General features: G+C 43.5%; 1 protein-coding gene across 2 annotated transcripts in view; it reads right to left on the bottom strand.

Annotated features, from left to right (window-relative positions):
• LOC141273656 (neurotrypsin-like) overlaps nucleotides 1-24754 on the bottom strand; it is a 101216-nt gene that overhangs the window by 54799 nt on the left and 21663 nt on the right. For both annotated transcript variants that reach the window (XM_073685795.1, XM_073685796.1), the window contains exon 2: nucleotides 9544-9589. In XM_073685795.1, the coding sequence (XP_073541896.1) occupies nucleotides 9544-9589 (46 nt within the window). The remainder of the gene's footprint in view (nucleotides 1-9543; nucleotides 9590-24754) is intronic.

The raw sequence follows: 24754 nt of genomic DNA, 5'->3' as shown, positions 1-24754 counted from the left end.
TAAAGACCTGTGATAATTGGGGGTCCTGTTGTAGATTTTGCATTGGGGTCCAGAAGCTTTAAGTTACACCAATGCTTATACTGCTCATCCATACACACTTTTCACTATGCTGGTTTGGGGTACCCTTTTGAAATAATTACTATATATTTAGAACCTTTGAAATTAAATAACAGGGAATTGATATTTAAGCAAAAAAACTAATATTTTATCACAATGTTCTCATAGAGACACAAAGCACAGGATGATTACAGAAAGAATTGTGTCACTACTGGATCTCATGGTGGAGAAAATAAGCTCTCCACTTCTACTACGCGGTGGTCACATTTACACATTTAAAGTTTGTGCTTAAGACATCACATATAGCAGATGATTTCTTCCTAGAGAGACCTGGCACAGTTACGATCCCCATGGGTATAGCTATATTTGTAACTTGTCAGGGGAATACTGTTAAAGGCTGTATTTTTAACATTGTGTTGATAGATGAAACAAGTGGAAAAATGTTGACACAAGTGACAAAACACAAATTAAATAAGAAAAAGGTTACGGTACCTTAGTTGCATATATATATATATATATATATATATATATATATATATATATATATATATATATATATATATATATATACACAGTACAGACCAAAAGTTTGGACACACCTTCTCATTTAAAGATTTTTCTGTATTTTCATGACTTTGAAAATTGTACATTCACACTGAAAGCATCAAAACTATGAATTAACCCATTTGGAATTATATACTTAACAAAAAAGTGTGAAACAACTGAAAATATGTCTCATATTCTAGGTTCTTCAAAGTAGCCACCTTTTGCTTTGATGACTGCTTTGCAGACTCTTGGCATTTTCTTGATGAGCTTCAAGAGGTAGTCACCGGAAATGGTCTTCCAACAATCTTGAAAGAGTTCCCAGAGATGCTTAGCACTTGTTGGCCCTTTTGCCTTCACTCTGCGGTCCAGCTCACCCCAAACCATCTCGATTGGGTTCAGGTCTGGTGACTGTGGAGGTCAGGTCATCTGGCGTAGCACCCCATCACTCTCCTTCTTGGTCAAATAGCCCTTACACAGCCTGGAGGTGTGTTTGGGGTCATTGTCCTGTTGAAAAATAAATGATGGTCCAACTAAACGCAAACCGGATGGAATAGCATGCCAATGCAAGATGCTGTGGTAGCCATGCTGGTTTGGTATGCCTTCAATTTTGAATAAATCCCCAACAGTGTCACCAGCAAAGCACCCCCACAACATCACACCTCCTCCTCCATGCTTCACGGTGGGAACCAGGCATGTAGAGTCCATCCGTTCACCTTTTCTGCGTCGCACAAAGACACGGTGGTTGGAACCAAAGATTTCAAATTCGGACTCATCAGACCAAAGCACAGATTTCCACTGGTCTAATGTCCATTCCTTGTGTTCTTTAGCCCAAACTTGTCTCTTCTGCTTGTTGCCTGTCCTTAGCAGTGGTTTCCTAGCAGCTATTTTACCATGAAGGCCTGCTGACAAAGTCTCCTCTTAACAGTTGTTGTAGAGCTATGTCTGCTGCTAGAACTCTGTGTGGCATTGACTTGGTCTCTAATCTGAGCTGCTGTTAACCTGCGATTTCTGAGGCTGGTGACTCGGATAAACTTATCCTCAGAAGCAGAGGTGACTCATGGTCTTCCTTTCCTGGGGCGGTCCTCATGTGAGCCAGTTTCTTTGTAGCTCTTGATGGTTTTTGCAACTGCACTTGGGGACACTTTCAAAGTTTGCCCAATTTTTCGGACTGACTGATCTTCATTTCTTAAAGTAATGATGGCCACTCCTTTTTCTTTACTTAGCTGCTTTTTTCTTGCCATAATACAAACTCAAACAGTCTATTCAGTAGGACTATCAGCTGTGTATCCACCAGACTTCTGCACAACACAACTGATGGTCCCAACCCCATTTATAAGGCAAGAAATCCCACTTATTAAACCTGACAGGGCACACCTGTGAAGTGAAAACCATTTCCGGTGACCACCTCCTGAAGCTCATCAAGAGAATGCCAAGAGTGTGCAAAGCAGTCATCCAAGCAAAAGGTGGCTACTTTGAAGGACCTAGAATATAAGACATTTTTTTAGTTGTTTCACACTTTTTTGTTAAGTATATAATTCCACATGTGTTAATTCATAGTTTTGATGCCTTCAGTGTGAATGTACAATTTTCATAGTCTTGAAAATACAGAAAAATCTTTAAATGAGAAGGTGTGTCCAAACTTTTGGTCTGTACTGATATATATATATATATATATATATATATATATATACACACACACACACACACATACAGTGGGTACGGAAAGTATTCAGACCCCTTTAAATTTGTCACTGTTTATTTAATTGCAGCCAGTTGGGAAATTTTAAAAAAATGAACTTTTTAGCTCATCAAAGTACACTCTGCACCCCATCTTGATTGAAAAAAAAACGGAAATGTAGAAATTTTTGCAAATTTATTAAAAAAGAAAAACTGAAATATCACATGGTCATAAGTATTCAGATCCTTTAATCAGTATTGAGCTAGTACAGCCATGAGTACAGCCTTTTGAGCTAGTACAGCCATGAGTCTTCTTGGGAATGATGCAACAAGTTTTTCACATCTGGATTTGGGGATCCTCTGCCATTCTTCCATGCAGATCCTCTCCAGTTCCGTCAGGTTGGATGGTGAATGTTGGTGGACAGCCATTTTCAGGTCTCTCCAGAGATGCTCAATTGGGTTTAGGTCAGGGCTCTGGCTGGGCCAGTCAAGAATGGTCACAGAGTTGTTCTGAAGCCACTCCTTTGTTATTTTAGCTGTGTGTCTTGTTGGAAGGTGAACCTTCGGCTAAGTCTGAGGTCCAGAGCACTCTGGAAGAGGTTTTCATCCAGGATATCTCTGTACTTGGCGGCATTCATGTTTCCTTCAATTGCAACCAGTCGTCCTGTCCCTGCAGCTGAAAAACACCCCCATAGCATGATGCTGCCACAACCATGCTTCACTGTTGGGATTGTATTGGGCAGGTGATGAGCAGTGCCTGGTTTTCTCCACACATACCGCTTAGAATTATCACCAAAAAGTTCTATCTTCATCTCATCAGACCAGAGAATCTTATTTCTCATAGTCTGGGAGTCCTTAATGTGTTTTTGAGCAAACTGTATGCGGGCTTTCATATGTCTTACACTGAGGAGAGGCTTCCGTCGGGCCACTCTGCTATAAAGGCCCGACTGGTGGAGGGCTGCAGTGATAGTTGACTTTGTGGAACTTTCTCCCATCTGCCTACTGTATCTCTGGAGCTCAGCCACATTGATCTTGGGGTTCTTCTTTACCTCTCTCACCAAGGCTCTTCTCCCATGATTGCTCAGTTTGGCTGGATGGCCAGGTCTAGGAAGACTTCTGGTGGTCCCAAACGTCTTCCATTTAAGGATTATGGAGGCCATTGTGCTCTTAGGAACCTTGAGTACTGCAGAAATTATTTTGTAACCTTGGCCAGATCTGTGCCTTGCCATAATTCTGTATCTGAGCTCCTTGGGCAGTTCCTTTGAGCTCATGATTCTCATTTGATCTGACATGCACTGTGAGCTATGAGGTCTTATATAGACAGGCATGTGCCTTTCCAAATCAAGTCTTATCAGTTTAATTAAACACAGCTGGACTCCAATGAAGGAGTAGAACCATCTCAAGGAGGATCACAAGGAAATGGACAGCATGTGACTTAAATATGAGTGTCTGAGCAAAGGGTCTAAATACTTATGACCATGTGATATTTCAGCTTTTTTAATAAATTTGCAAAAAATTCTACATTTCTGATTTTTTTTCAGTCAAGATGGGGTGCAGAGTGTACTTTAATGAGAAAAAAAATTAACTTTTTAGAATTTACCAAATGGCTGCAATGAAACAAAGAGTGTAAAATTTAAAGGGGTCTGAATACTTTCCATACCCACTGTATATATATATATATATATATATATATATATATATATATATATATATATATATATATATATATATAATTACTAGGAAATTCACCTAGATCTGCACAGGTGTTTTTGGTTTAACTGTTGGTTGTTTGTATGTGGTTAAAAACTTTGTTTGCTACTGATATGAAGCCAACATATCTGTGAAATTATATGTCTCTCTGGTGGTCTTTCAAAGAGATTTCAATTAATATTTGCTTTTGTATTAGTTTTTTTGTGAATATGTCAAGACCAGTAGGTCCTTGAGAGCTGAAACCTGATGTAAGACCTTTCGAAGCACCTGATTTACCTGTGTGTGAAATTTGGTGAAGATTGATCAAGTCTTTTGGCCATTAATAAATAACAGACAATAGAAATTCACTTAATATATACTGTATTATTATTATATTATTATTTACTAAAGGCCAAAATACTGGATTAATCTCCACCAAATTTGGTATATACATATACAATATACAGGTTCATCTCACTAAATTAGAATATCATCAAAAAGTTAATTTATTTCAGTTCTTCAATACAAAAAGTAAAACTCATATACCATATTTTTCGGACTATAAGAGGCACTGGACCATAAGAAGCACCTAGGTTTTAGAGGAGTAAAATAGGAAAAAAAAAATTTAAGCAAAAAATGTGGTCATGATGCCCTGTTATAGGGGAGGGAGTCTGCTGCTGACACTGGTATTGGGGTAATGTCCCCCAATTCTGTTAATATCCTCCATCCTGGTATGTATGGCCCCTCCTTCCTGGTATACGTGGCCCCTATCCCATCTTGGTATACGTGGCCCTCATCCCCATCCTGGAATGCATGGCACCCCTTGATCCCCCATCCTGGTATTCATGGCACCCCTTTGATCTACCATCCTGGTATGCATGGCACTCCCTGATCCCCATCCTAGTTTTCATGGCACCCCTTGATCACCCATCCTGGTATGCATGGCACCCCTTGATCCCCTATCCTGGTATGCATGGCACCCCTTGATACCCCATCATGGTATACATGGCACTCCCCTGATCCCCATCCTGGTATGTATGGCACCCCTTGATCACCCATCTTAGTATGTATGGCACCCCTTGAGCTCCCATCCTGGTATGCATGGCACCCCTTGACAGGGCCGGCTCCAGGTTTTTCTGGGCCCCGGGCGAAAGAGTCTTAGTGGGCCCCTTTAGCACATATCACGATTCATGATGCACAAAAACTGCAGGTATAGGTATAGTACAATGCAAAGATTTCACTTCTTACATTACATGAGTGATATCTATTGTAAATTCCACAATAGCTCAGAAACTGGCGAATCGCTCCACATAGTATACTGGCCCCCATAAAATGCTCCATACAGAATACTGGCCCCCATATAACACTCCATACCGAATACTGGCCCCCATATAACGCTCCATACAGGATACTGGTCCCCTTATAAAGCTCCATACAGGATACTGGCCCCCATATAATGCTCCATGCAGGCTGTTCCCCCCGCATAATGCCCTATGCAGGCTGTTCCCCCTTATAATGCCCCATGCAGGCTGCCCCCCCCTTATAATGCCCCATGCAGGATGTCACCCCCCCATATAATGCCCCATGAAGGATGTCACCCCCCATATAATGCCCCATGCAGGACGTCACTTCTCCCCCCCCCATATAATGCCCTCTGCAGGATGTCCCTTTCCCCCCTATATAATGCCCCATGCAGGATGTCCTTTTCCCCCCATATAATGCCCCATGCAGGATGTCACTCCCCACCATATAATGCCCTATGCAGGATGTCCCTTTCCCCCCATATAATGCCCCATGCAGGATGTCACCCCCCCCCATATAATGCCCCATGCAGGATGTCACTCTCCCCCCCATATAATGCCCCATGCAGGATGTCCCCCCCCCCCCATATAATGCCCCATGCCTCCATACATTAAAAAAAAAAAATCAAATACTCACCTCACTCCTCCTCACCTGCTGCCGCTGCTCAGGTCCGGACTCCAGCGTCACCGGCATCTTCCCGCTCTGCGCTGCCTGTGATAGCTCAGGGGAGGGCGCGGTGGAAAGACGTCACCGCACCCTCTGACCTGAGACATCACAGGGAGCGCACAGCAGGAAGACAGCGGATCTGCCGAGACACTGGGAGAGGTAAGTATCCGCTTGCTGGGGCCCTGAGCAAGTGGGGGAGAAGGGTGGTGCTGGCACCGCTCTCCTCCGCCCATAGCCCGGCGGGGTGCCCGACCACGAGTGGGTCCCCCCGCCTGCTCAGGGCCTCGGCATTTGCCCGGGTGCTGACGCCGGCCCTGCCCCTTGATCACCCATCCTGGTATGTATGGCACCCCTTGAGCCCCCATCCAGGTATGCATGGTACCTCTTCAGCCCCCATCCTGGTATGCATGGCACCCCTTGAGCCCGCATCCTGGTATTCATGGCACCCCTTGATTTCCCCATCCTGGTATTCATGGCACCCACCCTTTGAGCCACCATCCTGGTATGCTTGGCACCCCTTGAGCTCCCATCCTGCTGCCCACAAAAAAAATAAACAATCATACTCACCTCCTCTCTCCTCCAGCGCTGTCATGCTCTGCTGCTGACACTCTCACTGTGTGAGCCACGCATGGCAGGGCGCGCATGGCGTCCCTGCCATGCGCCCTCACACAGTGTGACAGCGCGCACACTGTACCGCAGCGCGGCTCCTGCTGTGGGTTGTAGTGAATATTCATGAGCTTTAATAGCGGGCACACAGATAGCAGAGCACAGCAGGAACCACGCTGCGGTACAGCGTGCCGGCTATTAAGGAAAATGAATATTCCCTGCTCCCCACACCCATGGGGAGGGCGTGAGAGCAGGGAATATTCATTTTCTTTAGTAGCGGGCACAGCACAGGCTGCAGCAGTTGGCTGCTGTCTCCTGTGCCCCGCTGATCCCCCTCTGCTGCTCCCCCAGACCTCCTACCACGCAGAGCCACAGTATATACAGGGAGATAGTATTCGGACTATAAGACGCACAAACTTTTGGAGGAAAAAAGTGCGTCTTATTGTCTGAAAAATACGGTATTATATAGAGCCATTACAAACAGAGTGATCTATTTCAAGTGTTTATTTCTGTTAATGTTGATGATTATGGCTTATAGCCAATGAAAACACAAAAGTCATTATCTCAGTAAATTAAAATAATTAACAAAAAACATCTGCAAAGGCTTCCTAAGCATTTAAAAAGGTGTCTTAGTCTGTTTCAGTAGGCTCCACAATCATGGGAAAGACTGCTGACTTGACAGACGTCCAGAAGGCAGTTATTGACACACTCCACAAGGTCCCAGAGTTCCAATTTTCATTTGGAAATCAAGGTCCCAGAGTCTGGAGGAAGAGTGGAGAGGCCACAATCCAAGCTGCTTGAGGTCTTGAGTGAAGTTTAAACAATCAGTGATAGTTTGGGGAGCCATGTCATCTGCTGGTGTAGGTCCACTGTGTTTTATCAAGACCAAATCAGTGCAGCTGTCTACAAGGAAATTTTAGAGCACTTCATGCTTCCCTCTGGACAAGCTTTTTGGAGATGGAATTTTAATTCTTCAGCAGGACTTGTGTGACATGCAGAAGTAGTGCTGGTGGTTTAAAAGCATTGAGCAACTATTAGAAGTAACACAAGCACATGAGACAGGAAGTGCTGTGCTCCAGAAGCATCCAGCAACTAGAGGGGTTAACACAGTCACAGGAGAAGGGGAGTGTTTTAGCAGAGCCCCAGGGGGATTGTGGGGAAGTTGTTTACTGTCTGGCTGGAGCTGAAGGGTGTGTGCGTGTGTTCTGTATCTCACAGAAGGCCTCTGCAAGTGAAAAGGATTCAAGTCAGGAGTGTAGCTAAGCACAGGTCAGGTAGAGTTCCTGAACTAACAGTGCAGAGTATGGTCAGGCAGAAAGATAAGGACTGGAATAAATTATGTCACAGGGATCATCTCCCTCAGCAAACCCTCCCCCCTCCTCCATCTCACTGTGGTGTAAAGAATGCTGTGTTCATTAATGTGCCTTTTCATTAGAACTGTGCTGTCCTGTACTACTGTACTACTGTCCTGTACAGACTGTGAACTGCTGTGCTGCTAAGGAAGCTGTACTGTTTGTCACTGGAGCCTGTTGCTCATAAGACTTAACTTGCACTTGCTGTGCGGCTTCTTATTAAATGCTACTGTTCTACCGTTTATGAGGACTCATGTCAAGTGTGTCTGGTCAGCAAGTGAAACAACCTACGTGTCTGTGCCTGAGGGTCAATACCCCTGTGTGCCTGAGAGAAGCTGCAGCACATGGTCTATGGTCGTCCTGAGTAACGGTTCCCCCAGGATTCCAAAGAATTCATGTAACCTGTCTCGCCCCTATCTGAACCTAGCGGCATGCGTGTAACACTTGGCACCTGTCCACACTGCCAAAAGTACCAATACCTGGTTTAAAAACAACAGTATCACTGTGCTTGATTGGCCAGCAAACTCGCCTTACCTTAACCCCATAGACAATCTATGGGGAATTGTCAAGAGGAGGATGAGAGACACCAGACCCAACAATGCAGACGAGCTGAAGGCTGCTATCAAAGCAACCTGGGCTTCCATAACACCTCAGCAGTGCCACAGGCTGATCGCCTCCATGCCACGCCGCATTGATGCAGTAATTGATGCAAAAGGAGCCCGACTAAGTATTGAGTACATTTACTGAACATACATTTCAGATTTTAAAAACATTTTTCAAACTGGTGCTATAAAGTATTCTAATTTACTGAGATAATGACGTTTGTGTTTTCATTGGCTGTAAGCCATAATCATCAACATTAGCATAAATAAACACTTGAAATAGATCACTCTGTGTGTAATGACTCTATATAATATGAGTTTCACTTTTTGTATTGAGGAACTGAAATAAATTAACTTTTTAATGACATTCTAATTTAATGTGATGCACCTGTATAATAATGGCAGGCCAGTTTTAGCATCCAGTGAAGATGGTAAAAAAAAAAAAAAAAAAAGTGGAATTGCCCTTTTTTTTCAATTTCACCGCACTTGGAATTTTTTTCCCGTTTTCCAATACACAATATGGTAAAACCAGTGAGGGCGTTCAAAATTACAAAAAAATAAGCCCTCACATGGCCATATTGTTTGAAAAATAAAAAAGTTATGGCTCTGGGAAGAAGGGGAGCAAAAAAAGAAAACGCAAAAACGGAAAATGCTCCGGTCATGACGGGGTTAAAGACGTTGTCCACTGCTTTTACATGGATGACCTATTCTTAGGATAGGACATCAATGTCTGATCGCACCCGGCACCCCCGCTGATCAGGTGTTATCGGCGGCGGCGGTGGCCGCAGGAAGTACTTACTTGCGGAGCTAGCCGCGGTGAACTGCACATTAGCCTCCTATTGCTTTGAATAAGGCATCAATGTAAAAGTAGTGGACAACCTCACACTACATTACATGCACATACACACATTTAATAAAAAATATATATACATGGGGGTGCTTCTTTAACAAAGGTCACACAATTATAAAACGGTAAAGAATAAACTGGAAGAGCAGACGCAGTTGTGAAATGTTAGCTGTGACTCAGGGCAGAGTCATGTCCTTACCTGTAGGCAGCAGGTGCTTCTGGCTTTGGAGGGAATTTACGATATCCTAGGAATTTGCAAAATACAGAAAATATTCCAGTTAAATGAAGGTCAATTAGGAATGGTACATAACTTACTCCATGTACATCGAATCATCACTGATCAGTCACTGCGATATATGAATTCTAGCTTACACAATGAGAGCCATATTGTGCGGATGACATGCTTTATACCGAGCCCCGTTATGTTATATATTTTTATTAGTTAGTTCTAAAGTGCACAGCCAACAAGAATCATGACCTATTCCTGCAGGAATACACATTTTGTGTAAGCCATTACAACTAGGGAGGTAATGTGCCCTATGCCTTTTGCACTTACATCAAACTAATCTGACACTATCTCAGGGGTAATCATAGGCCTTAGGCAAAAGGTGCCTAAAATGCAGATAACATATAGACCAGCCTGATGCACTCCAGGATGGCGTCACCTTTGGTGAACCCTACACTATTATGTTACTAAACTGCACAAAAATTTCAAAAATGTTATGTATGACTCCGGGAAACAAAAATGGAATAGAAGCCTAATTATCAAACAAGATATTTAGTCAAAACTAGGCTAATTTATCAATAGGATTTTTTTTCTCATTTGCAATTTAATAAAATAAGTATACAGGTCTAATAAAAAAAAAAAAAATCTAAAAGGAGCAGTTTGGGGGCAAAGGTGGAAAGTTAAAACTGTTATCAAACTCAGTGCTCAATAAAAGAGTGGAAACTGAAAATCAGGTAAAAAAAAACAAAAGAAACAACCATAAACTCTATAATGGGCTTCACAAAGAAATACTGTCCTGCTAAGGTAACAAGTGATAAATAAAAGCCACATGAGGGTCTGCGCCCACGATGCGTTTTTCAAGCGTTTATGCTGCGGAATTTTTGCAGCGGAAACGCTTGGGAAACGCTTGGTAATCTTTCCCCTACGGTCCCCAATGGAATTCCGCACTTTCAATGTCCATGCTGAGGATTTTTCCACAGCGTTTTTGATGCGCTCAAAAATCCGCAGCATGTTCATTAATTGTGCGTTTACGCATGCGGAATTGCTATCTACAATGCATTAGAAAACTCATGGCAATTCCGCATGTGCAAAACGCGCAAAAAACGCATGTCAAATTCCGCACACGTTTTTCAGGGCAAGGAGATGCAGAAATGAAGCAGAAATTTTCTGCTTCATTTCTGCATCGTGGGCACATAGCCTTAAAATCAACAAGTAAATACTCGGAAGCAGCAGTCTGAGGCAATGGTCACTTGGAGTTTTGTGAGGAGTTAAAAAACGACGAGTTTTTGAAGGGGAAACGCTCCTTTTTTTAGGCTATGTGCACAGAACGTCTTTTAAACTCAGGTGAATCTGCCGTGTGCAGGAGACGCTTCAGGAAACACTGACTTTATCGTCCAGATGCATCTGTGGCACCCCTGAGGGTTCAGTCGCCACAGGGGTACTGCACCTCAGAACGAGGTGTGGTATCTCCTCTCCCAGGTAAGGATGGAGTACTACACAGGACCTCAACCACACACTCAACACTACACCACTCCAGTTCTGAAGGGGGCCTAAAGCACCATAGTGCTGCCCCGGGCGTGAATGGAGGAGTTGGGGGGAACCAAAGTTAGGGGGAACCACATAGTGAGTGAGGGTGGAGGAAGCATTTACCTACGCACTTTACTAGAATTCTATATAACTGGAGGCCATTTTAATAACAAGGTCTTTGGTCGTGGGTCTTTGGGACGGCAAGTCAGCACAAAGCTGCAGCCGCCTGAGGGTCCACGGTTCCCGGTCTCAGGCCTCGAGACGGGAGGTCGGGGCAGAGTTATAACCGGCTCTGTCCCCGGTCAGGGTCTAAGCAAGAAGGCCCAGGAGTGGAGCAGAGGAGATAGGCTCCACAGGCGAAAGGATCTCAGGGGGTGCGGACGGAGCGGAGTCGCCGCCTGCATACCTTATTCTGGCCCTGCCAGAGAGACCCTGCCGCAAGAGGGGGTACCGGTCCCCGATTATCTGACTTTGCACTTTACGTCTCTATCGGAAAAGTCCGGAGGCTTATGTGGATCCCAGGGGGATACGGACGGAGCGGAGTCGCCACCTGTATGCCCTAATCTGAGTTTATCCAGAGGGACCCGGGCTTACGCCACGTTCTCACCACAAGTCACCAAGAAGGGCACCCAGTCGGTCCGGGAACTACACGTTACCCACAAGGGACATCGCAGTACCCGTACGGGACTCAGTGGGGGACACAAGGCGGGAGAAGTTGAACAAGAGAGGAACACACTAGAGCGGGGGGTCCTGACAAGTGCTCCTGAACTACCCGGAGAGTGTTGAACCCCACCCTGGCGACCCCAGCTCGCCGTGTGACAGCAGAGAGAAGCTCTGAGCTGAGTAAACACCACAGTGAGTAAAGACTTGGATGACTTCAACTACTGCCTCTGTCTGTTCTTTCCTCCGCGGCTCTGCACCCGCCAACGCTCTATTCTACACCCTCTCTAAGCTGCCCTGGGGCCCCGCTCCACCTGTGGAGAGCCGCACCAACTAAGCTGCCTGAACACCGGCCTCAGAGGACTATCGCAGCGCTGGTGATCCTCACCAGACACCACGGGTGGCGTCACGAACATTCCCCTATCCTATATAACTTCCCCCCCTTCCTTTTAAGAGTGACACCAGGGTACGGGCCCAGGAGCCGGCCACCGCGACATCCCCCGAGATCAGGCAACAACAAGGCCCGGGCGCAGAGTCGTGTCCCCATCCCCTGGGCACGTCACATCTTTTGTGTGGTTTTGTTCAGTTATTACCTGATCGTTTTTCCTGGCGATTTTGGCAGCCGGTGTTTTATTTGGAGGGTTTTCCCATTGTTCTTATGTCGTCTATTTTAGGGTGTGAGAACTGAACATCTTTTTCCTAGATTCTGCCTAAAAAAGTGCACTACAAAATGAACGTAGTGCACAGCAATGTCAAAACGACATTGCTGTGCACATATTCTGTCTTATGTCACTTCTTTTAACTGCTTCAGGTTTTGGAAACCTTAAAGTGGTTAAAAAAAGTAACATGCTAATTCTGTAGGCGGCTTCTGCTCACCCTGAGGATATTGAAACTATCCCTGAGGATAGTTTCTGAGGATATTGAAGAGGATCTGCTCAAAAAACTCCCCAAAGACCTAATAAAACAACAACTCATAACCTCTAAACTATGCACTATAAATCCAAAAACCTGAAAAAAAGCTTCATGAAAAAACTATTCCACAACTCTTGAAAGGGCCTTTAGGCTATGTGCACATGGAGCCTTTTTGGGGTATGTGCACATGGTGTCTTTTCAGGTCAGATTCTGCCAGGAAACCAAATGAAAAAGCACAGCAAAAGTGCACCATAAAATGTACACAATACACAGCAATGTCAAAATGACATTTCTGTGAACGTTTTGTCTTATGTCACTTCTCTTAACCACTTTAGTGTATGGAAACCCTGCAACAGTTAGAAGAAGTGGCATGCCTAAAGGGAACTTGTCACCAGGATTTTGCTAAGTAAACTGCAGGCAGTATCATGTTGAGGCTGCTGAACTGATTAATATGATACCTGAGGTGAAGAAATCCGTCCTGTGGTTCTTGTGTAATCCGTGTTTGTAGTTTTGAGTTAATGAGATTCTCATGCTCCGGGGTGGGACTGTGGGCAGGGTCTTATCCTGTGCTCTAGGCCAGATCAGCAAGATAAGACATGCCCACAGGCCCACCTCGAAGCACAAGTATGTTCCTCATCATAGAGACAGAGAGGCAGAGAGACAGATAGACAGCAAGACAGTGAGACAAATAGACAGCCAGAGAGGGAGAGACAGAGACAGATAGACAGCCAGAGAGAGAGAGACAGAGACAGATAGACAGCCAGAGAGAGAGAGAGACAGAGACAGATAGACAGCCAGAGAGAGAGACAGATAGACAGCCAGAGAGGGAGAGAGACAGACAGATAGCCAGAGACGGAGAGACTCTGGCTTTCTCTCTCTCTCTGGCTGGCTGTCTCTCTCTCTCTCTCTGGCTGTCTATGAGTCTCTCTGTCTCTGGCTGTCTCTCTCTCTCTGGCTGTCTGTCTCTATGATGAAGAACATACTTGAGCTTTGGGGCAGCCTGTGGGCATGTCTTATCTTGCTGATCTGGCCTAGAGCACAGGATAAGACCCTGCCCACAGTCCCACCCCGGAGCATGAGAATCTCATTAACTCAAAACTACAAACACGGATTACACAAGAACCACAGGACGGATTTCTTCACCTCAGGTATCATATTAATCAGTGCAGCAGCCTCAACATGATACTGCCTGTAGTTTACTTAGAAAAATCCTGCTGACAGGTTCCCTTTAAGCGGCTTCGCCTAGGAAAGCTCGGCAGCTGCATGAGCGACTAAAATCCTTGATTTGTTTTCAAAGGAGAAATTCAAAGTTTTGGAAGAGTTTTGAGATTTGGAGAGTTTGTGCTCAGTTTTCATTCAGTTTTTTCTGCTGCCTAAAAAAATCAATGAGCACATAAGGGTGTTTTTGCTGCATATTTTATGTAGCGTATTTGGTGCGAAAAATATACAGCGTTTTACAGTATAAGCATTATCAATGAGATTTCTGAAATCTCATGCACATGGTGGATTTTTTTTCTGGGCATATTTTGAACAATGCTGCTTTTTTGCCAAAACGCAGCATGTCAATTCTTTCAGTGTTTTTGCAAAACTTTTCACCCATTAAAATTAATGCGTGAAAAACGCAACTAAAAATGCAGCAAAAATTCAACTTGCAATGCGACAAAAATGCAAATTCTTGCTACCACCATGGTTTTTGGTGCAGAAAAATATGTCTAAGTCCTGTCTAAGCAGGAAACCATGTTCACTTTTTACCACACATGTACATAGTAATGTGTATGGTGCATATGGATTTAGATTTTGGAGCGAAATGTTAATACATATGTCATACAGCAGATAAGATAATGCATTTTCGTTTTAGAGTGAAAATGCACAAAAAAATGGTGCAAATACATGAATGTGGACCTACTGTATATACTTCAGAGCAGTAGGCAGGGGACATGTATACAAGGTCAGACTACCCTACTACAATACGGGAAAGAGTTTGTCTCTGATTTATTCAAGCATATTAATTGAATTGCATCTTAGATGTGGCTGAATCAGCTCATCAGCTAATGTCTCTTTTTCAATGTCATTTTTATCTACAGAGGAGAGTGGTTACATAGAGCCCTTGCTCTGGAGAACCTAGCACTTTTGTGTCACAATAGCACAGTCTGTAGGTGGGTTCAGCAGGAAGATGGCATGGTAAGGGTATGTGCACAGTGAGTCTTTTTGCTTAGTTTTCAAAGCAGAAACTGAGCAGAAAGTATTTTTTCAAATTTTTGAGGAGTTTTGAGTTTTTAAGGATGATATGTAGCGTTACTGCTCAGTTTCTGCTCCAAAAACTCCTCAAAAAACTCAGTGTAAACATACCATAAGGATATGTAGACACCAGCGCAGCCGCCAAGTTTCCAGGTGAAGCCGCTTAAGGAAAACATAGCCATGCTCCAATCCTACACACTTCACTGGTTTGCAGACCGATCAATCTAGTCATGTGATCACAGGTCTGGCGATCATAATGCACATATTGATTGGTCACCTTATATATAAATACAGTAATTTAAAGGCACAGGGTCAATATGAAGATTGGGCATAATAGTAAATCATTATGGGACAGCATTTTTAAGGTTTTAGGTTTTACAGGGAATGTCCGCAGTAAGACAACTTGTAGACCTTATTGCAAAGGGTCCTTGTAACAAAGAGCTTATCCAAAACAGACAGAAGGTGCTGTTACACTGTAAAAAAGACCTCCAGCTCACACATAGACCCCAGTGTGATTCGGAGAGTTAGGCCACGGCCCCACTTTCAGTATTTGGTCAGTATTCGGTCAGTATGTTTTCTCAGGAGTGGGAGCAAAAACCAGGAGTGGATGATAAATGCAGAATTGGTGACTTGTTTCTATTATACCTTTTCTCTGATTGCTCCTCACCTAGTTTTGGCTCCCACTCCTGAGAAAAAATAAAATACTGACCTAATACTGATAGTGGGGCCGTGACCTTAGGGCTCTTTCACACGTCCGTGTTTTCAGTACGTGTGGTGACAGTTTGCACACGTACTGGAGACACTGACACACGTAGACCCATTCAAATGAATGGGTCTGTGCACATCAGTGTGTTTCCACGGACCGTGTGTAAGTGTGCTCAGTGTGACACGTACCGGCGCCTGGGAATTTGTGTACAGTTAGCTCTGTTTCCAAGCGCCAGGTGCTGAACGCCGCCCTCATCATTGTCCCTTGCTCGCTCTGTGATCAGCACCAGTAACGGACAATGTTGGGAGTAGTAGTCTGCTCCCGCAGTGTCCATGTGTAATACTAAGAATAAAATAATAAAATCCTTATACTTACCTGCATAGAGATGTCCCCCGCTGTAATCCTCTGACCGCTGACACCAAGGAGCGGGGGAGAATGAGCCGCTCCAGCGTGCTGATTACATCGCGAGCAAGGGACAATGATGAGCGCAGCATTCAGCACCCGGCGCTTGGGAACAGTGCTAACTGTACACTGATTCCAAGGCACCAGTACGTGTGCTCTTGATGCGGCACACGGGCGGCACACGGTTGCCAGTTACGGATATCTCCGATACAGGTTTTTCCGGTACCAGAAAGATCAGGACGCGTGAAACTGGCCTTAGAATAGAAGTAACATCATTGAGAAGACTGGAGCTGCGCTGGAAACTGGGGAAGACGGAAATCGGCAAGTATGTCAATACACCTACATGACATTACATATACATTCACACAGGTTTAGCCCATAAAGTTTTAATGGGAATACTCTTTAATGTTCAATAGTATTTCTTGATTAATACACATACACTTATTTTATGTGCTTGGCACATTGTATGTAAGATAGATAATCATTATTTATGTCTTTAGATAATGCAGGTTCTTGTAACTTTAAGGTTAATTAGAAGGAGGGATGTTACGGTAATTCTTGATTTTAAAGGCAAGTGTGCAGGACGCTGATGTAATACTATGAGTGAGAATGCTAAGTTTCAAAACGCGTGCTTCACACTATGAATTTATCTACAGGAATGAAATAAAGAAATATGTTGTGTTTTAATGAACCAATGGTAGGCGTAATGGATTATATTTCATTATTAAAGAAGTCCTTCCATTAAATTTTTATTAAGTCTGTGCGTACTATATGTGTATGGTGTATAGTGTGTGTGTGTTAATATACCCACCTACCACCACCTTCAATGGTATGCAGGTCCGTTTTACTCCTCTTCTGAGTGACGTCACAGCTCTTTAGATTTTCTGGGTCACACTGCGCTCTGCTTGATCCGGACGTGGCTTTTACAATGTAAATCAAAGGAGTGTCAAACTTACGTATAAAAGAGACTTCCGGGTCATGCACAGAGCGAGCCATATAGTCTCAAGAGCGGTGACGTCACTGAGAAGAGGAGCAGAATGGCGCTGGATACTGAACAATATAGCGATAGGTGACTGACTAGATCCATACACGGACACTACAGTACATACACATATACACATCGTTAGAGAAAAAACTTCATGGGAGTGCTTCTTTAAAATTGCAAACTGCTCGTAAAAGCAGGCAACTTTTGAGTTGACTAATCATTGCCTAGGTTACCTGCCATTGCTAATATCAGTGGTCTCCTAGGCAAAGAGCACAGTGCTTACGGTCTGTTTGCTATATAGCTTGTAAGCGCAGCTCTTAAGCTGGTCGGATCACTTCATCTTTAATGCCACTGTGAACCTCCAATGTTGAAAAGGCAAAGCTGCTTGTGCTTGAAGCATCAGAGAGCACACAATTCGGACAAGCAGAGGGACAATGCTGCTTGTCCGAACTATCAAGCAATTGCACTGCCCCCGGCAACAGGAAGATGGGAGACAGGGGAGTAGGGCTCTCCTAAAGATCAAGATGAGACAACTCTTTTAAGGAAAACCAAGGACATGAATAATACTTGGACATATTTATTTTAGATTTATTTTCAGCCGTAATAAAAGCTCATATTGGTCACATTGAGAAGGTTTATCAATAAAATGGCAGCATGGTCACTGAGGGAGATTTACAACTCGGAGTGCTAAAGATCCGCTTTTTCATGTATGACAATGCTCTGCAATATGCAAAATGTATTATTCCAACTTACAAATTACTGCAAGACCGTGGTTCACTGTACAAACTTCTACTGTATGTGTCAAGCAACAAAAATCACAAAATAATATACAAGTATTGTAGGTGCTACTATAACAATGAGGAACCAAACTGACAAAGCCACACAGAAATCAAGGTATTTTTATGGGCGAGCGTAAAATTAAATCTATACTATCAATACAGCACTGGAGCCCAAGAACTCGTCTAAAGGTCATTCCTTAATTTTTTTTAGTTTTAATTAGTACAATGGAATAAATATAAATGAAAACACCATTACATTACAGCTACATAACCCCAGGGTCAGAGCGTGTAGAGAGCCCTATTTAAATATTGCAGCTTATGACCTGCTGGAATGCTGCAGGCTAAAAGTATTCCTGGAAGTACTCTCTAAATGGCGACTAATGTATATATAACACTAGTATTCTTTATATATGAGGACAGAGATATCGCAGTGACTATATATATTCTGAATTTGTAATTGTATACATAACAGTTACAAAATACTTCTACCTTGGGGGTGACTTTTCAGAATATATAAAGGAATTGCTTAAACAGCAATTCTTGCATATTACATGAATATATATGTATTAGCTACAGGAACCATCAAAAAGGCCATGGTCTGTCTTACAACTGTGTTTAGCAATGGTGCTTGAAGAGTAAGTAAACTTTTGTATCATTTTTTATATGTTTTAGCCCATTTAATTTTGAGCAGATTGGTAGATCTCCGCATTCTGAGACCCTCCACCTGTCATTCAGAAGTCCTCTTGGAAGTGCGCAGCTCAGTACACAGTGCGCAGTGTACAGCTCCCGCCTCTGTGCTTGTACAGAGTGAAGAACGGATGCAGGAGAAAGCCTCAGAGTTTGTAATGAATCCATACTACGTTCTGTGCGCTCCTGAGCTGTGCAGTTCAAACTGGTCTTTTGAGCGATCGGTGAGGGATCAGAACCTGGATTCCCAATCTGCTGATTGTTGTCTTCTCCGTTTTCCAGCGCAGCACTGGTCCTCTTCTCACTTACATGACTTCTATACTCACTGGATCAAACTGGGCTCTGTGTGAGCAGGACGTCGCTATTACAACAATGTGTAAGTCTATGGAGTGTCAAGACGAGGTTCCATAGACTTATACTGTAAAAGTCTTCCAGCTCACATATAGATCCAAGTGTGATCCGGAGAGTCAGGATAGGAGTCATGTGGGTGAGAAGAGGACTAGAGCGGTGCTGAAAACAGGGGAAGATGGCAATTAACAATACAGCTACACTACATTACATACATTACATATACAATCACACAGGTTTAGCCTATAAAGTTTTAATGGGAATGCTTCTTTAAAGTTCAATAGTGTTTCTTGATTATATCATTCACATGTTTTATGTGGATGGCACATAGTTGTATGTAAAATAGATGATCTTTCTTAAAGAGGTTGTCCACTACTTTAGCATTGAAGACCTATCATTAGGATAGGTCATCAATGTCTGATCGGTTGGGGTTTGACACCCGGCACCCCCGCTGATCAGCCATTGTTGGTGTCAGCAGCGGCCGGACATACTCACTTGCGGGGATGGCCATCTTTTGATAGTGGCCGAGGCTTGGTACTACACATCCGCCTCCTGCTCAAATCAATAGGAGGCGAATGTGTAGTACACTGCAGCAGCCACTATCAGAAGATGGAGTAGCTCCACAAGTGAGTATCTCTGACTGGCGGCCAACTGATCAGATATTGATGACCAATCTTACGTATAGGTCATCAGTGCTAAAGTAGTGGACAACCTCTTTAATGTCTTTAGATAATGCAAGGTCTTATAACTTTAAGGTTAATTAGTAGGAGGGATGTTACAATATTGCTTAATTTTAAAGGCACATGTCCTGTATGCTGATGTCATACTATGAGTAAGAACTCTGTGGTTCGAAACGTTTGTTTCATACTATGAATTTTTCTACTGGAGTGAAATAAAGAAACCCTCCCATGAAGTTTTTTTTTCCATTTTAATCTGTGAATATATATATGTATGTAGTATGATTGTATTAATATACTCAACTACCGCCGCTTTCTCCGGGATCCAGCAACATTTTGCTTCTGAGTGATGACGTCAACACTCTTCACACTCTCCAGGTTTCACTGCGTTTTGTGTGACCCGGAAGTTGCTCTTACAATGTAAGTCTATGGAGCATCAGATCACCAGCATCACCAGCGTGTCACTGAAGGGGCCGTTCAGTTTTGACGGCCGTGAGAGCTCCAAGGCTCCCTGCGCAGAGGACATGTACGCTGCCAGCAGCAGCACGCCGGCACGTGAGACCCCGGTGATCAGTGATAAAGTTTTTAAAGAACTCACAGCAGTAATTCGTACCGAACACACATGAATTTTACACTGCAGGTCTCCTCACAGTTTGAAATTCATCACTGCTCACATTACATTTACAGAATTCAAGAAGTGGGAGAGCTGCCAAATATACATCACATTGGAGACATTGGAGCATATACATCACATAGGGGACACGAGACTGCTGTATATGCATCACATAGACACAAAGACTGCCGTATACATCACACAGGAGACACAGAGAGCTATATAAGTCACATAGGAGACACTGAGACTGCTATATATACATCACATAGGAAACAGAGTGACATATATATCATACCGAGGCTACCGTATACATCACATAGGAGACATCGAGCCTGCTGTACACATCACATAGGAGATACCGAGACTGCTGTATATACATTACATAGGAGACACAGAGACTGTTGTAGATACATCACATAGAAGACACCGGGGTTGGAGTATATACACATCACAGGAGACATGGGTGATGCAGAATATACATCACAGGAGACGCTGGAGCTGCGGTATATACACTGCTCAAAAAAATAAAGGGAACACTTAAACAACAGAATATAACTCCAAGTAAATCAAACTTCTGCGAAATCAAACAGTCCACTTAGGAAGCAACACTGATTGACAATCAATTTCACATGCTGTTGTGCAAATGGAATAGACAATAGATGGAAATTATTGGCAATTATCAAGACACCCTCAATAAAGGAGTGGCTCTGCAGGTGGGGACCACAGACCACATCTCAGTACCAATGCTTTCTGGCTGATGTTTTCGTCACTTTTGAATGTTGGTTGTGCTTTCACACTCGGGGTAGCATGAGGCGGACTCTACAACCCACAGAAGTTGCTCAGGTAGTGCAGCTCATCCAGGATGACACATCAATGCGAGCTGTGGCAAGAAGGTTTGCTGTGTCTGTCAGCGTAGTGTCCAGAGGCTGGAGGCGCTACCAGGAGACAGGCCAGTGCACCAGGAGATGTGAAGGGGGTCGTAGGAGGTCAACAACCCAGCAGCAGGACCGCTACCGCCGCCTTTGTGCAAGGAGGAACAGGAGGAGCACTGCCAGAGCCCTGCAAAATGAGCTCCAGCAGGCCACAAATGTGCATGTGTCTGCACAAACGGTTAGAAACCGACTCCATGAGGGTGGTATGAGGGCCCGACGTCCAAAGATGGGGGTTGTGCTCACAGCCCAACACTGTGCAGGACGCTTGGCATTTGTCACAGAAAACCAGGATTGACAAAGTCGCCACTTGCGCCCTGTTCTCTTCACAGATCAAAGCAGGTTCACACTGAGCACATGTGACTGACGTGACAGAGTCTGGAGACGCCGTGGACAGCAATCTGCTGCCTGCAACATCCTTCAACATGACCGGTTTGGCAGTGGGTCAGTAATGGTGTGGGGGGGGGCATTTCTTTGGAGGGCCGCACAGCCCTCCATGTGCTCGCCAGAGGTAGCCTGACTGCTATTAGGTACCGAGATGAGATCCTCAGACCCCTTGTGAGACCATATGCTGGTGCGGTTGGCCCTGGGTTCCTCCTAATGCAGGACAATGCCAGACCTCATGTGGTTGGAGTGTGTCAGCAGTTCATGCAAGATGAAGGCATTGAAGCTATGGACTGGCCCGCCCGTTCCCCAGACCTGAATCCGATTGAGCACATCTGGGACATCATGTCTCGCTCCATCCACCAACGTCACGTTGCACCACAGACTGTCCAGGAGTTGGCGGATGCTTTAGTCCAGGTCTGGGAGGAGATCCCACAGGAGACCATCCGCAACCTCATCAGGAGCATGCCCAGGCATTGTAGGGAGGTCATATAGGCACATGGAGGCCACACACAATACTGAGCCTCATTTTAACTTGTTTTAAGTGTGTTTTTCCACTTTAATTTTCGGGGTGACTCCAAATCTAGGCCTCCATTGGTTAATAAATTTGATTTCCATTAATGATTTTTGTGTGATTTTGTTGTCAGCACATTCAACTTTGTACAGAACAAAGTATTCAATGAGAATATTTCATTCATTCAGATCTAGGATGTGTTATTTGAGTGTTCCCTTTATTTTTTTTTGAGCAGTGTACATCACAGGAGACACTGGTGCTGTGGTATAGACATCACAGGAGATGATTGGGCTGCGGTGTAGACATTACAGGAAGCGCTGGGGCATAGACATCACAGGAGACATGGGGCTGCGGTAGATATCAAAGACATGGGGCTGCGGTATAGAAATCACAGGAGACGCTGATGCTGCGGTATAAACATCATAGGAGATACTGGGGCAGAAGTATAGACATTATGTGAGACACGAAGGCTGCGGCTGCTGTCTTCTTTGGTGGGATGGGAGAGCATCGTGCGCTAACTTTGCCCATAGACTACATCCAGACACTGGCACTGGCTAGTGTTTGGACGTAATCTTTCATTGCACGCACACGTAGCGTTCAGTAGTGAACGATGTGTGTGCGTGCTCACAGAGGAAGAAAAAATTAAGGCAGACATCAAAATGCAGCTGCCAACCCGGGGTCCTGAAAAAGGGTCATCCCATGGACCTGAGATTCCCACCAGTAGCATAGAGAAACCCGGAGAGTCTGATGAGCAGTGATGTCACTGAGAAAGAAGCGCAGATACCAGAGAAGGTGACAGTAGGTGAGTATACTAATACACACGCTACAGACACATATACACAGAGTTAATGAAAAAAAAAAAAATTTCATGAGAATGATTCTTTAATGTCATGCCGGCCTGCAGGTTCCTTGTGTTTCATTGGGTTTTCGCAGATAATTGAGCATTATACCATATAGTTGTGTAAGAAATAATCTCTTCTTATAGCTTGATATTGTTCTTGCCTGCTGCTATTCAGAGGGCACATTTGTATACTGCTGTCATTATGAGGACACAGTTTATGTCTTTCTTTCCTATCTCCAATAATGGGGATATGTACTAATTCCTCGTACACAACCACAATTCTTTATGATGGGGCTAAGTCATGTGAACTGAGAAGGCGCACCCTCCGCTGCCCCAAGGTTCAACGATGAATCAAGACAATGACATCAATTACTACAAAAAACTGCGGCAACTAACGGCAACAGCACAATGGAATATGACATGAGCTGAGCAATTTTTAAATGATTGCAGCCTTGTGGGTAGTTCTTTGAAACCTCTCTGAAAGGGGAAACTTTGCTTAGAAAACAATAAGAAACAGTGAGAGGTTTTGGCTCTGAATAGTTTTTAAAGGAGCAGCCAACAACTTTTGTTTCTTTTTCCAATAAAACATTGACAGATATGCGAGTCCCTTTGTACTATTAGGACTCAGGCAACATTCTGCACAAAACAATGGATTTAAGCATGAAGCATCATAAAAGATTTCACATGGATGGATACGGACCTAAGCTACTGCACCTCTTGTTTGTGACTCAAATATGTAAGTAACTTGTATTGGAAGGGAACATGTCATCAGAAAATGACCTATTGTTTAAATCAAGTTTTTGTTTAAAAAAAATAAAAAAAATAATAATAATAATACACTTTTGTCAATGCTTTTTTTTTACATATCATGATCTGTATTAAAAATAAAAAAAATAGAGATCTTGCGGTTTTCACACTGGCCGCTAGGGCTATTTTAGACTCTAACTTCCTGTTGTTTAACCCCTTACTGACTGAGCCAAGTATGTCCTTAATGACCTGGTCAAATTTTACAATTCTGACCACTGTCACTTTATGAAGTAATAACTCTGGAACGTTTCAACGGATCCCATTGATTCTCAGATTTTTTTTTCATGACATATTGTACTTCATGATTGTGGTAAAATTTCTTCCATGCGACTGGCATTTATTTGTGAAAAAAATGGAAAATTAGAAAAAATTTGGAAAATTTAGCAATTTTCAAACTTTTAATTCTTATGCCCTTAAATCAGTTATGTCACACAAAATAGTTAATAAAAAACATGTCTAATTTACATCGGCACAATTTCTACAAGAAATTTTTTTGTTATAAGGGTTAAAAGTTGACCAGCGATTTCTCATTTTTGCAACAAAATTTACAAAACCATTTTTTTAGGGACTGCATCACATTTGAAATGACTTTGAGGGGTCTATATGACAAAACATCTCGAAAAGTGACACCATCCTAAAATCTGCACCCCTCAAGATGCTCAAAACACCACATTCAAGCCTTTTTTTTAACCCTTCACATGCTTCACAGGAACTGAAGCAACGTGGAAGGAAAAACTGAACATTTAACTTTTTTCACAAAAAGTTTACTTCATATCCCAATTTTTTTTATTTTCACAAGGGTAACAAGAGAAAGTGGACCACAAAATTTGTTGTGCAATTTCTCCTGAGGTTGCTGATACCCCATATGTGGGGGAAAACCATTGTTTGGGAGCACGACAGAGCTTGGAATGGAAGGAGCACCATTTGACTTTTTTCAACGCAAAATTGTCTGGAATCTAGAGCGGACGCCATGTCACATTTGGAGAGCCTCTGATGTGCCTAAACACTGGAAACCCCCCACAAGTGACCCCATTTTGAAAACTACACCCCTTAAGGAACTTTTCTAGATGTGTGGTGAGCACCTTGAACCCCCAGGTGCTTCACAGACATTTATAACGTAAAGCTGTAAAAATAAAAAAAATCTAACTTTTTCCACAAAAATTATCTTTTAGTCC

The sequence above is a fragment of the Phyllobates terribilis genome, unplaced genomic scaffold (assembly GCF_046119375.1).
Source record: "Phyllobates terribilis strain yellow unplaced genomic scaffold, ASM4611937v1 Scaffold_5__5_contigs__length_657084704, whole genome shotgun sequence".
In the NCBI taxonomy this organism is placed as follows: Eukaryota; Metazoa; Chordata; class Amphibia; order Anura; family Dendrobatidae; genus Phyllobates; species Phyllobates terribilis.
Note: the sequence above shows the minus strand (reverse complement) of the source record. Positions and strands in the feature narration are given on the sequence as shown.